The 15,960-nt window shown below is 32.8% G+C and overlaps 2 protein-coding genes across 2 annotated transcripts; both read left to right on the top strand.

The window, feature by feature from the left end:
* Positions 1 to 6,038, top strand: LOC132736756 (transmembrane protein 26-like). The gene is made up of 3 exons (XM_060723962.1): positions 1 to 829; positions 4,159 to 4,342; positions 4,784 to 6,038. The coding sequence occupies exons 1-3, from the start codon at positions 639 to 641 to the stop codon at positions 5,528 to 5,530; spliced, it is 1,122 nt and encodes a 373-aa protein (XP_060579945.1). The 5' UTR covers positions 1 to 638; the 3' UTR covers positions 5,531 to 6,038.
* Positions 6,039 to 12,015: 5,977 nt separating this feature from the next.
* On the top strand, positions 12,016 to 14,628 carry LOC132736758 (uncharacterized). Its single transcript, XM_060723964.1, has 2 exons — positions 12,016 to 13,502; positions 13,710 to 14,628. The coding sequence occupies exons 1-2, from the start codon at positions 12,016 to 12,018 to the stop codon at positions 14,626 to 14,628; spliced, it is 2,406 nt and encodes an 801-aa protein (XP_060579947.1).
* Positions 14,629 to 15,960: the final 1,332 nt, after the last annotated feature.

The raw sequence follows: 15,960 nt of genomic DNA, 5'->3' as shown, positions 1-15,960 counted from the left end.
TCAACAGAGTTTCAGAAAATATGTTTGTAGGGAGAAAGTTTTTTTCAATAGTATGAATATGCATTTTGAACATGCAAAGGAAAATAATAAGGGTTTTAGATCAAACCTACATTGCAGTTTTTCTCCAGTAAGCATTTTTATTTCTTTGATTGAAACATACTTTTCTACAGAAGTTAACGTTGATACAATTATTAATGATTGACTCACATTGTCGATTTAATCGGAGAGTGTATACAAGCTTGTGGTGTTGCCATTATTAATATATTAGACAGATAATATCATGGATAATTGTTGTTGCGACATTTGAAAAAAGGAGAAACAATATGTAAATGGGATGATATTTTCTTTTATGATTCGCGAATGAGTTCCCAAGTGTAAACATGTAACGACTATATAAATCCTTTAATGTGTTTTTTTGTGTGTGTATGTGTTCATTTGCGCGACTTTTTAACCCAATACTTTTATTCAAGAACAGATATTTCAGTATCATTATCATTCGGTGTGCGGAAAATGCGGGTCATAGATATCTAAAACAGAACGGACGTTGTACAGGATTTTAGAAAGTTCTTTGTTTTTTGGGGTTTTTTTTGGTCAAATTTATAGCTGAATTCAGAAAAAATACTTAAAAACTACATAAAATGTTGGTTTTTGACCTGATAAAAGCTGCATGTGTACGGCTGGTATTGTTGGTGCACAGTTTGCTGGTGATATGGCTGGCAGCTAGTATAACTCACCAGCGTTTCTACTGGATCCTGGCACTGGCTAACATTGGTCTTCTGACCGAATCTTTTATTACGCTGATAAGAAATAAAGGACAAGAATGGAAATGGTGAGTTTCAATGTAATTTTTAATTTTAATCATAAATTAATGCTATAATACAAGGTAGAAGTACATAATTATCGAATAGAAATTAGTGATGGTTACTAATAAAACATAAACGACTTTATACGCGATGTAAATTACGATTTCTCCTTTAGAAATATCTTTTTTTATAATTTTAAACTTGAGCATGATTTCTTTTTAACTTTGCATAATTTTTATTATCTTAATTTGATGAACTAAAAGAGTAAATAGAACAGATAATTAAACAAGTAGGTTGGTGGCCCCCAATTGTTTTTCATAAATTAGTTTTAATTATGATTCTTTTTCATTACGCACAAAGTTCAAGAAATTCCCCGCAATAGTTTAAATTTTCCTTTTTTGTCTATGAACAAAACGTCGCTGCTGCAGGAAACGTCTCTACATGAAATTTTCTAAATTGAAATAATTTAAAAAAAAATCATAATAGCTATACAATCAAAACAATATAATATAATTATGATACATTTTGTCACTCGTACATTTACTGCAGGGATGTAATGTATAGAAATATATATTGTCTGTAAAATGTTTTCATTTATTTCTAAAATGGACATTAGAACCAAAAAAAAAAAAAAGAAAAAAAGAATGTAATATTTGCATCGTCAACTTTGTTGTTATGTTGAGAGTTACAATAACAACAACAACGACAATAACGATTTTATTTTTCAAGCCAGGTTTCAATTGAACAAATATACGAGTACATTTAGAATATTAATTGCCTGTAAGAGATTCTTTTAACGTTTCTCCAAAATTGATATGATTTAGATGTAGAGGATCCGTGTGTGTTCAAGTTTTGTAGATTTACGTAAATATATATATAAAAAGTTACTATTATAACAGACCATCTATGTTTAAATTTACTGAATTATTGTGTATTAAAATAAAAAAAAATGTTAATAAATGTTTGCAAATATATCAAAGAAGCTTTAAAGCTAAGAAATTCAATTTTGAACTCTCATTTGTAGTTTATCCTCTCATGAATTTGGTGTTCGTAATTGTTATGTTTATATTTATTATAATGACTCGCCATACATATATTTATGTGATTATGTTGTATATATTATTTAATACATGTTAACAAGACGATGTACTTTGTATAAGTCTAGAAAATAAAATTTCTGTTCTGTTCTGTTCTATGATATATTTTCTATCAGTGAGATATCCATTTATCTATAATATTTCGAAATTGCTCATTTACAGTACTACAAAATTGATGTTGTAATTCAAATATTCACAGTCTATAATAAAATGATGTTTATGTTGTTTCACTTTATGTAAACCTACTTAGATGAAAAACAAAAAATGATGTTTATGTTGTTTCACTTTATGTAAACCTACTTAGATGAAAAACAAAAGTTTGAAAGTTTCATCGAAACACTATTTTATCATTTACTGAACCATGCACATATTCAGTATATATTCACGAAATATTTAATATGTTTTGTTGTTGTATTTGTTATTGTCATCATCATCATCATCATCATCATCATCATCATCATCATCATCATCATCATCATCATCATCATCAATATTATTTTTTTACAAAGGGTGTTAAGAAAAAAGACGAGTTTTACTTTTTTGTAACTTAATTTCAGTGTAATTTGCCATTGGATTTTACAGGTTAAGAAATTAGTCGTTTCAAAATTCTGTATGTTGACAATCCTATTATTAATTGGCACAACACGAGCAGTCTGTAGAATAGTTCTTCACCGAACGTTATGTCTTCATAAAGAAAGGCTATTTGATATATTGTTGACTAACAGATAACTGACCCTATTTTCCTATATAAGGGATTATCATATTAACTACAAACGTGAAATATTACTTTCAATTTTATCAGTTAATAAATCCCTTCTCTCATCTATATTAACATAATATACTGGACGATACTTAAGATTTATTTACTTATTGCCCACAATGTAATATATTTTGCCCAAACAAGTCCTAAAAGATTCGTCAGAACAATGACCACAATTTGTTCTATTTGGTAAAGGTTCATTCAGCTCCTGTGATCCTATACCATTTTTATTTTTCAAAGACTTTTTTTTATATAAAATTGCCCTCACGTTTAGTTAAATTTCTATATAAAAAATCGTATATTTACATATGCCAACAAATATCGATACATACCCGGTTCCATATTCATATAGTACCCGTCGCCTTGGACAGATTTACTTTGTATATTTTGAACTATATCTGAACACAATATTACTTGTGTCACTATCATTATCTAAATGAAAATAATAAAAGTTTTTTTCGCTTATCACTCTGAATATTTACAAATTGAAGCTTCATAATTTTGCGTCAATACGCATTCTATATATGGATAATGTGAGATGTACATGTTTGACTAGGTAAAAATAATAACGGAATGTTCCGTAAAAATGCTAAAAAAACAAAACAATTAAAATAAAGTGAAAATCAATACATGCACTTTTTTATGTAAAAAATGCAAATTTTTAAGACCTACAACTTTCCTAGACACACACACACACACTGTGTTGTATGTGTAGAAACCGGTGACAGTTCGTTTTGAAGCAAAAGAATTGAACGTATTAGAAGCAGATTTGGTTAAGTTTAAAATAAGTCAGTTTAATAGGGGAATAGTGTAAAGCGTTACGCTTCACAATATGGATAATTGAAGATTTCAGAAAGAAAGGTCACGTCTTTTAACCGGGTTAATGAAAATGGAAACGCTCCCTTTTCATGGAAACATTCTAAAAGGTCATCTTGTAATCATGGAAAATTTTATTCGTTGTATGGCATAAACCTATCATAATGTTTTCACGCAAAAAGTGTTGCTGTGCTTTTTATGAACATGTTATATGGGAAAAGCATTTGTTTCCATTTATAATATTTTCTTCCTACCATTTAAATAATGTTAAAGGGGATAAGACTTAGACAATTCGTCAAATATCCTAAACAGTGTCGGTGTAAGTTAAAACTGAAACATACTTACAGTATACTAGAACTAATTTTTACATTTCAGTCTTATATATGTTACATTTTTCCGCTAGGGTACCTAAAATAATAACGTATTTCTAATATTTATTATATAGCATAAATTCTTCGATCTCCTTGCTTTTTTATTAATCTTTAAACAATGCTTTAGATACCACCCCCCCCCCAAAAAAAAAAGATAAAAAAAAACCAACAATTTTCTTCTTTTTATTATCACACCCACGATCTAATATTTTTATTAAAATACATAATATCTATTGTTTGTAAACAAACATTTGGCATGGGATATTTTCAGTTAATCTTAATAAATGGCTGCATCGTATATTCTTTTTCAGGTTCTGTCCATGCTTCTTCTTTTACCTGTGCAGCACGATTCCAGGTATCTGGGTGCTCGAGCTGGACAGGATGAATGGCTATCAGGAAAAATCCCGAGAACAGCGTGACCATAGCAAACCTATTGAAACCACGACGGTTAATACAACGCAGATCACTAGACAAACACTAGATACAATTCAAGGGGTAAATATCAATTCTAATACGGTATCATATTACTTTAAATTTCTAATATTCTGTTGAGTGAAAGTTGGTAGTTTAGTCAAGTGATTATCGCTGCTGGCATCTAAAAAATAAGACTACTTTTTATAGTTTGATAAATTGATTGTTAACTATGTTAAAAGGTTTGAAACTACTTTTCAAGGTAGTGTTGTTTAAGATAGTCTTCCGTTGCTAATTAACCATTAATTTTGCATAATATCAATATTGAAAATGCGATGAATATGATATTATCTAAATTGCTGGAGCAAACTTGCACGAATAGTCTAATCAATAGACTAATCGGAAGAAAATTATAACAGTACACTACTTTAATATTATACCCTCCTGTACTATGCAAAAGACGTCAGGGAGAAGTTAACAGTTATAATTGATGACTTTATTATAAGAACACATTTTAAATTTTAGATGACTATCCCCATTGTATTAGAGACGGAAACCTGGGTGATTATCATGGAACAACTCTTCCTGTATTTGATGATCCTTTCCCGATGGATTTTGCCAAGAGGGGAGATAACTCGAAATGAGTTGTCCCAACTTCTTTTCGTCTTTATCGGAATAGCCTCGGACATTACCGAGCTGTTCGCGTTGTTCGAAGAGTCTGCTGTACGCATGAGTACAAATCTTACCTACGTAATATTGTGTATTTGGAGCATCAGTTTACTTCAATTTACATTTGTTCTCACTTCCACTCACAGTCCAAAGAAAACACGAACTGCTCTTGCCACACCGACAGCTTCTGGTGTTGACGAGGAAGATAATGAAGAAAAACAGAACATAATCACAGCGTTCTTCCAGACCGAGGTTTGGAGTATTTGTATAAACTTCTTGCTCCAAGATGGCCCGTTTCTGGCAGTTCGACTGTTCACGATGATTGAATTCAAAGTACTCACGTACAGTATCATTTTCTTCACGGCCAAGAACGGTCTTCTGGTCATGCTACTTGTCTACCGTCTATCTGCCCTCTGCTTGGAAAGGAGGAGCAAAATCGGTGCCACAGAAGACGAGTCGTCTTCCATTGGCTCTAAGAAAGCTCTAGATAAATCTGCAGAGTTTATAGGAGAAATTGATGAAACAAAGAAAGACAGAAATGCAATGCCAATGACTGAAACTAGAAAGCGGAACGGAAATAATAGCCCTGAAAACGAGCAGTAATTTGCTTTATTAACATTATCAAAAGCCCGAGTTCTTTTTGATGTGCTTTTTCTAAAACCACAGTGCAGTAAATTGTTTGACAAAATTGTCAATACGGACATATTTGAATTTACGTCTTGTATGTAAATGTGTATGTATTCGTAAATGATTCTTTCTGTACCGAAATACTTGATGAACTCTGTAAAATTTAAAGTGCTTTCATTTCTTACTATTTAAATGTATATGTAGATATCATTTTCATTTAAAGTTAATAGATAGAGCTATCTAGAAATTCTGCGTGTATTTTTCGTCTAAATTAGAATAGCAAGCAGAAGCCCTTTAAATTCTAAAATTTTCATTTTTCTGTTTAATACGATGTCAATGTTGTACAAAATTCTTATATTGTGCTTGTATTTACTTCAAGTTACATAATTATGTATATATATCAATGTCTTGGTCAAATCTTTCTTTTCTTGTCATTCATTAAGCGCAATAAATTCGTATGTTTTCATTTACAAAGATTTACTTGATATATGTCCTTTTACGACACAATTAAGGTCTGAATTAAGAATTAAATCATACCCATGCCATTAAGAAGCCTGTACCGTTACTGTCTCGAAGATTTCATGTCGATGTTGGGTAGATATTGGCCTGACATCCTTGCAATGAACGTATGCCATTTTATGCTGTGATTTATTTCGGGGAAATTCTATTCAAGTATGTCCAATATCAATTAATAAAAGCGGGAAGGGCAGAAGCCGCCGTGTCTCTATTCACGGGACAGCCTTTGTAGTACTCTCCTGCGCATCGGTCGAATGTTCCACTATCGCTCACTTCTTACGAAGTCTGAAGTAACGCGAGTGTATTCAGTGAGCTGCGAAGGGAGCGTACCTTTGTAGTGGCTCAGTAACAATCAAAATTAATTTCATTAAATATATATCCAATCACTTTAGCCAAAACAATACAATGCTTGAACAGATTATGGGATACTTTTGTATAAGAAAGTGGCATTCCGTTAAATCAAGAAAAAATTGAATATTATTTAATATGCCATGTTTTTCGTCCGGTTTCCTAAATATTGAATTGAAATATGTTCATATATGTGTAGGCTCCTGCTGGGTAAACACTATTTGAAATATTTCCAGAAGAGAAATGACCTCTTTTGTTCAGGAAGGAGTCTATTTCATGAAAAAATTATTGGAATACTCGGCTCAACTCCAAGCATTATTTCTAAATGTAAGTACATGTACTTGTATCATTATATGTGATACGTTGAATAATGGAACAAACTTAAGTAAATTGTGATTTATACGTTCTGGCACTTAAACACTACAATAGAGAAAAACAGAACCCCTAAAGAACGCTCAAAACGACAAAAAAAATGAAAATGGTGTAGGCTCGGTTTGATTAAGCCTGTTCATGAACGGTAATGGAAAGTGCAAGTTACCGTCCAAGCTACCTAGCACCGGATTACGAAGAATTCATCATTTAAACACGAAAATGGTGAAACTTTGAAATATCCGCAGATGTGTTCATTCGGCGATTATCTCAAGACTCACTTATTGTGTTTAAAAGCTTAATCGTCCGACTATACTTAAAGGAACTCCACTGAGTATTTTTTTCGACATGATTGGACTGGAAATATTTGTCCAAGATTTGTGAACCATTCGATGTAGGTCAGGGTCAATAACTTGTGTACAACTTTTGAAGTTATTTCTCATCCTCTTGGTACAGAATAAAAAAATGCAAAATGACCAAAAAATGAAAAGCATTGCACACTTTGCATTCAAACCTGGCTAGGAATTGCACAAAAATATCGATTTTCAAATAAATTCTGAGTATATTTCTATTATCGTTTGCATTTTTTTTTCATTTTAAGTGCTCCACTTGGTCTTTGTAAAATTTCAGATTTTATGTTTTAGGCCTTTGGACCTCAGTGGAGTTCCTTCAAATCTCAAGTTCAGTTTGTAAAAGGGCATTATTCTATTTGTACAATCCCTTTCCTTTAAATTTTGATTAAAAGCATGCCATATGACTGGTATCCTTATCTAATATCTGATATCGGGTATAGAAACTTCCAACGTTGGTAAAACTTAAGGTGCGTGGGAACTACCGTATTAAAATTATTTTCATGAATAAAAGAGAATAAATATGTCGGTAACCTTTATCAACAACATGTTTTATCAATATAACTCTCATATAAACAACAAAGGGTTAACTCATTTATATAAAAAAAACTCTCATGTGAATTAATTCATTAACATAGCTTGGCATTTAAAAAAATAGAGCAATTGCTCTGCGTATTGGTTAAATTACAATGTTCGATCTTTTTGATGGCAGCATAATTACTTAACATGGTGTTAATATCGTTTATTTTTGTCGACTTTGTTAGTGTAATCATATCAACTTCCCGGAAGAGAGAGCAGCAGTGTTATTAACATTTTAATCTAAATATAAAAATGCTCAGAAATAATATACCATTTAATGTAAAGGGAAACAACAATAGTGTAACTTTAATGTGATAACCACTATGCAATGACGTTGATACATAGTAAAAAAAATCAAACAAAAATTCATAAACAACACAACACACTTGTAGACGAATTAAGTAGTATCATTAAAAACATACATGAAGAAAGGTAAACATATAAATAAAACACTTCAACTGGTTAACTGGATATTCAACATTCACACAATCTATTGTAGACAAATTAAATAAAAATATATAATATAGATTTGTTTTCATATTTTGAAAACCAAACTGTCTTTTATTTTATTCTTAAAAAAAACTGTTCAAATTAGATTTTCTATACTCTGAGTACTATGATATTAACACATTCTTGGTTGGCTTTTTTCGAACTTTTATGAAAATGAAATAAAAGAAGCCCATCTTCAATGTCATGCTATTTTTATTAGAATCGAAAAAAAAAATTATAAGTAAAACATGGTCAAATGTATAAATATTTTAATGAATTTGCCGAGACTTAGGCATGTAATGAAGTTCATAGAAATATTTATAACATGGCAGAAAAATATATAAAAAGACCTTACTCCGTTACTATCTTGCAAGAACAATGTTGATAAATGAGTCATATTTAGCATTACACGAGCAAAGCTTTTAAGCTCGTGAATAGTGTGATTTTAAATTCTAAATGATCTGGAGGAATGTAACTTAAAACAAATTACATGTATTACAATTAGGGTAAACAGCATATTCAACTTTGAAATATTCGCTTTAACAGTTAAAGTTCTCGGGATGTCCTCATGCCTCGTCACTGGAATTGTAGTAACTTTCACTGTCATCATCGTAACTTCCGGTTGTGTAACTTCCGGAACCAGAAGAATAACTTCCGGTTGCCTCGCTTATAACTGAAAAAATGTCCGGACTAGATTCTGAAACATACAAGTCTTCCATGTCATGGACAGGTGGATCAAATAATTTTGAGTGAGATCTCTTTATTGACAGGGCTTCACTAAAATTTGATTCTAAAGATGCCCTCGAGCGTGACAATCGGCGTTCAATAGATTTGCGAATTTGATGGGACTGTAATAAGCGATTTTCAATAAACTGAGCCAAGTTTTGATCATCCTCACTTTCTTCACTTTCATTGAGAATTCGGTTCTTTGAAAAAGATGGACGCCATTGTATCGTATTTTCTTTACTGATATTTTCCACTACACCTGGAGTATTGTTTAAGTCATCGCTTTCATTTTCGTCTTTTTCAGACCTTTTTTTATTCTCCTTCGGCTTAGACACTGCTATTCGTTTTAATAAGTCCTCCTCCCAAACAACTTTACTTTGTCTCCGGAGACTTACTAGAAAACTTCTTCGCAACCGTTTTGGTTTTCTTGGTTCCGGTGATACTGCTGGCTGTGACGTCAGAGCAATGGCGGTCTTTAAAATTTTCAAACGTTTTTCGTCGATAGGTAACGAATCGTCGGAATCAGAATCGGGCCAAAACGAACATGGTGTAGCAAGATTATGATCAGCTGATCTGAAAGTCGCATCTTTACCTGCTTTCTTTTTATTACTAGAACGTTCAAGTTCCTGTTGTCTAAGAAGATCAAGAAAGCTGTCCGTCCGTTTTGCTTTGTCTTCTTCTGTATCTTTATACGCAGCCGAGACTAAGCAAAGAGAGTGTACTTCCGGAAATCTTATTCCTGTTTGAGCATTTTGTCCTTTTATTGACGCAAGTTTCTTAAGTCTTGGTAAGAAATTACCAGTGGAAATATTTGGTAACCTATGCTGAATGCGATTCGCTTCTTCTTTTAGTGGAACGAACTCATTAAAATAAACATCATAAATTTCATGTTGAACTTTACTTATTCTTTTATGACAGTCTGCATCAAAAACACTTTTCTTGTCTTCTAATGACTTATGGAACACAGCGTTCTTGTGGTGAGCTTTTATCATACGTTCACTTCCGGCCATAAAGTCGAGTTTCCTTGGGCGTCTTCCGGTCACCGAGCCATGACGAAACATTTTTCGGATGTTGAGAAACACTTCTTTAATCCTGTTTACTTGATGTTTTAACCATCACAGAACACTTAAAATCTAATCTAAAAGTATTTAAAATGTTATTTACTTCCCTTGTTGAAATATCTAATTCTAGTTTATTAATGTGTCGTATTTGTTTATCTTCGGAAATTGTCCATTTGAACTTGGCAGTTTGCAATAGAGAAACATTTCAAATAACTGTTTATAAATTTCGCAGTTTAGGTTAACGACAAAAGGAAAGAATGTGTATTTCTTTCTTTGTCATCAGCCAGCCGTTATAAACAAAAATATATCTTTTTGAAGTGACTATGGAGAACAATAAATTGTTATAAAATTCTTGTGTTTTGATGCGGTATCTAGTATTTATCTAGCTACAGAACACCTAGCAACAATGCGTAAGCAAGAAATGCTTTCTCAAAGACTACTTTATCAGTAATACATACAGAGGTTTAACTGTTCAAGAACACAACGGTGTTTTAAAAGTCTTTTTATTCATAAAATTACTCATAAAGGTGTTGTAAATAATGAGAAATGTCATTAAGCTCGTTTTATTTCTAAATTAAGGAAAAATCTCGTCATGATCTTTAAATCAGTATTTTTACTTAAACTCATTTGTAACGCATCACTTTTGAAACTCATTATTTTTTAAAGGATTATTACTTCCATTTCAAATTTCTTTTTTTTCTTTTAAAGATGTTTATTTGCTTATTTAACATTTCAAACTGCAGTTACTTTTCTGTTTAAGGGGAAAACATAACACCATTTTAGGGGAAGATATATCTTTTTTTTGGGCTAGGGGAAACCACCTTTTGGCTTGAGGAAACAACCTGTCTAAGGCTGTAAGATATGCGAAAAAAATCATTATTATATCACACCGCTCCGTTTAAGAAATTAATGATAATTGCTGTGATATAATAACCTTAATACTTAGTTATGATTTATCCAAATGCAGGTAGGTGCTATGTTAAAATAGCTTTCAGTATATAACCATGTTGCTTTAATCAAAGATATAAAATACATTTTATGGTTCATTGTTTTTCATACATTTCATTTTTTTACAAAGCAAATTGATTAAGCACCATCGACTTTCTCTGTATGTTGTGGGTTTACATTAACACTAGTTCGAGTCATGTGTGTGACAGGTGAGTTCGAGTTATGTGTGTGACACGACAAGGTAGATTTATAAATAAACGTGACACGAGTTTTTTTGTGAGGAGTTAGTAGATGACTCTTTAAATTAATTCTTTGATATATGTAGAGAGAGAGAAGTCTTCACAAAGTAACAAATTAAAAGCTATACATTTAAAAGGAAAAAAAAACATATAACAATACGGAACTTGCATGTTCTTATACATGTTACTGAAATATATTGCTTACGATATACATGTAGATCTACTTATTTTGCAGAAATGAAAGTATAAACAAGTGAGAAGACACTTGAATGTTTTTATCATGTTTTTTTATGATATTTCTTCATTTCTTCATTGCACAGACAAACGGGTAGATCATTTTACGCTAAACGTTAGGGATTTTAGCAGAGCAAATGTTAGAACATTTGTGTTAGTTAGATGTAAACTAAAAACGTATATATCGAGAAATAAGCAAAGAAACTCTAACTGATAACTTAATGAAGTATACAAGATTTTACTTTGGCAGAACGACATACAACAATAGATAGTTTTTATTAAATTGCCATTTTGTAATATGTGTCAAAAACATTAGACGTCGGGATTTTAAAATGAATTGTTGATCACATCTTATATGTTAATAGATCAAAATAGTACCGTAGTTAAAGTGTATTTACCAAATGTATCGATGTGTTTCACATCATTACGGTTATAATTTTGTTACAAACGTCATTTTGTAGCCAACATAAGATAATAGTGGACATATAATTTAACTTTACTACAAGTCCAAAATGGACGATGTTCGGAATTGCTTGAAAACGCTGACTAAGTTGAGTATTCGTTCTTAGATGCAACATAACTAACATCTTAGGCAATTGACAATGTGGCCTTACGGGGGCAAAAAAACGTTCGTTTCAAACAATGGCAACCAGATCAAACTAACGGGTAATAGTTATTATCCAAATGGGAAACAAACTGGAGCTCCAAACAAAGAATATTTTAACCAAGTCACCATGTCGGTTTCCGTCGGATTAAATGGATTTCCAGCTAACAAGATCGCCGCCGACGGACGGATCATGAGACAGTATGGAGTTAACAGACAAGATGTCACAGATGACTTCATTACCAGAAATCGTGGCGGATTTAAACAAAGAATCTTTGCAGAAAGCGGTAAACAACTTCATAATCGGAACGTAAGTCAACTAAAAGTCGTGTTAAATATGCCGTCGCACCAACGTCGCGATTCGTTGTCACAAATCACGTCAGCCATCGTCAAAAATGAAGTTGTGCCACCTCTTGCCCAGTTACAAAACGACGAAATTTTGAGCGACCATATGAGAAAATCGGCAATGAATTTACAAAATATGGCAACAAAATTACCGCCTTTAAGGAGGAACTCTATACAGAAAGCAAAACATCTTGAACATGCTTTTTCACAAGGGAATGAAGGGAAACAACCGGTGAAATTGGATGAAAATTCTGATGAGGAGGATGAAGATGGGTTGCCTTATATCGACATGAGACTTACCAGACGTAAAAGTAGTGAGCATTTTGATGTTGGAAATACACAAAGGACATCAGCACCTTCAAACTGGAAAGCAAGTCTTATGAGGAGAAGGAAAAGTTTCAATATGAGATTCAACACAAGAACTGCGGGTGGTGTAAATGAAAATGAATCTATTTCTACGGGTTCTGATAGCGGGAATTCGAAAATTGACAGAGACAGAAAAGATTCGGTAGGCAGAATAACAGAATCAATTAGGGATCAATTTCGGGCAGTGGTTCAAGAGCAATTACAGTCTCAAGATCGCCAGTCAATGAATTCAGTTTATATGAATACTAATCTTTCAGTGTCAGGGCGTGTTGGGAATGAAAGTCTTGCAAAACAAATTCCAGCGGAAAGGGCAAAGAGCGTGACGAGCGGATATAAGTTGCGACACGAGTATGGTAAAAATCTTGAAAGAAACTGGTTTAAAAATCAATATATGAAGAAGTATGCAAAGGACAAAAGGGTAGACCAGAGCCCTAGCGAGAACGGTTACAACTTGCGCTTGGATATTTTCTATAGCCCAGAGCCCCAGTCTGATGAATTAGATGATTCTGCTGATGAAGATGCAAACATATTTATTGAAGAAGATGATGCAAGTATGCAATGTGGTGGTTTTTCAACGGCAACGGCGGAAAAGAGATCCCGAAGACAACGTTTAAGTTTGCAGTCAAATCGAAGATCTTCATCGTTAGATCCGCCAAAAGAAATAGACGAAGATACTGATGCAGAGTCTTCAGATTCTGATATTGAAATTATCCTGAAAGATAATCAATTAATTCAACGAAAAACGAAGCACAAAATGCAGAAGAAACGTAGGAGGCAAATTGAAAAATACAAGCCATATCTTAACCACGCGATGGATGCTGTCCACGAGCAACAAGAAACTATAGAGAGTCCCCGTCTTACAGATCAGGAGATTCGGGCACTTAGACTCAATTTGAAAAACAAAGACAAAATAAGACGATTAAAAGGAAAAAAGAAATTTCTCCAAATTGCTAATGTAATATTCGCCGTTATACAATTTAGGAAAATCCTCCGCGAGATAAGACGAAAGAAGAAGAATATCATTAGAAAACGGCAGCAAAAAATTGCACAGATGGTTGCGAAAAGATTGTCTAAGAAAGTACAGGATAATTCCGATGAGTCTGATCGAGAGCCGACACCAAAACCAACGTTAAAGGAACAATTTTTACAGGAAGGTGGACTTAAACTTATCTTTGATATAGAGAAACTGAACATTTCAAAGGAGAAAATCGTAGAGCAGAGTTCCTCGGAAAGTGATTCAGATAATGAAGAGCAAGAACCAAAGGAGGAAAAGAAACAACCGATGTTAACTGTTTTAAAACCATTTGAAAAAAAAGAGTCGAAATTCGCCGAAGAAATAAAGAAAATTTCACTGAAAGATCTCGAAAATCTAAACAATTTTCTAAGAAAGAAGAAGAAAAGAACTCGAAAACGGCGACATAGCGTCCCAAAACTTTGCAGGCCGTTTGAATTTCTGTTGGAAATCCCTGTCAAACAACGCCAACGTCAAAGCAGATCTAGAGCAAGTGTCACGAAACAGAAAGAGGTTCGAAGAACATATTCCCCACCTGCACCAAAATGCTCCTGTCACCGGTCAAAACATTCAGATATGGTTCAGAAATCTATACCACAGACGAAAAAATGTCCACATCAACCGGAAGTGAAAAAGCAGAAAACAAAGGTCATCAAGGTTCAGACGGCAGGTCTGATGAGAACATCTAGCCTCGAAAATCTATCAAAGAAACGTCCCATAGAGTTAAAAGATCTTTGCTGTATCGATACCGCAAAGGAAATTAAAATTAAGTTTTGCAAAAAAAAATTTAGACCCCCAACCGTAAAAGGCAACAAAACTCTTCCCCATGCGTTTCCAGCGACATTAAAAACCGGGGGAAAGCTGTCGAGTCGATTTGGGCGCTTTTAAAACGGTAAAAGTGTTTAGATTTTTTTACGGTGGACCTTCGTAGGATCTGGTGTTATGTAAAACCAAATGAAAAAGCGCCAAGCGACGTGGACAGAACTGACGTCGCGGGAAATTAAAGGAAAACCCAGATTGTAATCAAAAAGAAAAAATCCCCACATCCCTAACTCGGGGTTTTAATAAAAGCAAAATAACAGACTTAAAAAAATTTTTTAAGAATTTTTGACTTTTTACAAAACAGTACCGGTTTATCAGTTAAAATTGTCTGTGATAGAGATAATATTTAAAGATATTTATTTTGCTTATGTGTTTATTAAGTTGTTTTTACGTAGATATACAACTACATGTAGTTGTTTTTGTTAACAAATTTGCTTCCACAAAATTATCTCTCTTACTTGCTAAATGAATATGTCAGATATTGTTTGCTTCTGTTTTCAAAAAAATAGTTTGCAGTTTTGCACTAATTGTAGAATTAGAAATTTGTCACTTGCCAGATAACTAATTCGTTTTATTTTTGAACTAATAGGTTACAGATCTGCATAATTATATATTTATGAAATATACGCTACGGCTAAATAAAATCTAACCTTATGTAAAATGGTTTACTTTGTATTTTGCCAGACATTCTAGACAAGCTAAATCACAGTTTTAATAATAATTCATTACATCATAATACATAATATACGGGTATTTACAAATTCATATTGTGGAAAATGTAAGATAACGTCAAAGATACTTTTTACCGGTCATATCGAAACGCACTTAGTGCAAATAATGCTTTAAATTAAGGCCCGTTGATAAAAATATTTCCATCATTTAATTTTAAAAAATGTCACAACTTTTATAAAACCCAAATTTTAAAAATGGTGCAGAAGGCGCTTTAGATAGTCGTCAATGAGGTTCCCAATTTTATCGTAACGCGTAAAAAAAAAAGTCAAAAACCCAAAAAATTCAAAAAGTCGAATTTGAAAAAAAATTGACGATTTTATAGGGATTTTTCTCCTCAATTTTCAGGGAAGCATTTCTTCATCATACGCATATACCCCTGATATATGTCCCAAAATGACGAATCCGACAAAACAGTTAATGCATTAGTGTGATCAATTATCTTATTAATGAACTTTCCCGCAATATATAAATGGTTTTGCATAATGGAAATTGGGTTTATATCATATATCTGTCAGAAATTACACCAGTTTCAGGGGGAATATCCCACTGATAATGTGGCGACTTGTTGCGCACCCGGACCTTTTAATAATTAAATATATTTCCTGTCCAATCATATTTGGCATGTATTTGCTGATTTGGCAAAAACACTCTTAATCGAGGAAGAGC

Source organism: Ruditapes philippinarum, unplaced genomic scaffold (assembly GCF_026571515.1).
Source record: "Ruditapes philippinarum isolate M1 unplaced genomic scaffold, ASM2657151v2 ctg1457_1_1_1_1, whole genome shotgun sequence".
NCBI classification, from domain to species: domain Eukaryota; kingdom Metazoa; phylum Mollusca; class Bivalvia; order Venerida; family Veneridae; genus Ruditapes; species Ruditapes philippinarum.
The sequence above is the reverse complement of the archived record's forward strand: the minus strand, read 5'-3'. Positions and strand labels throughout refer to the sequence as shown.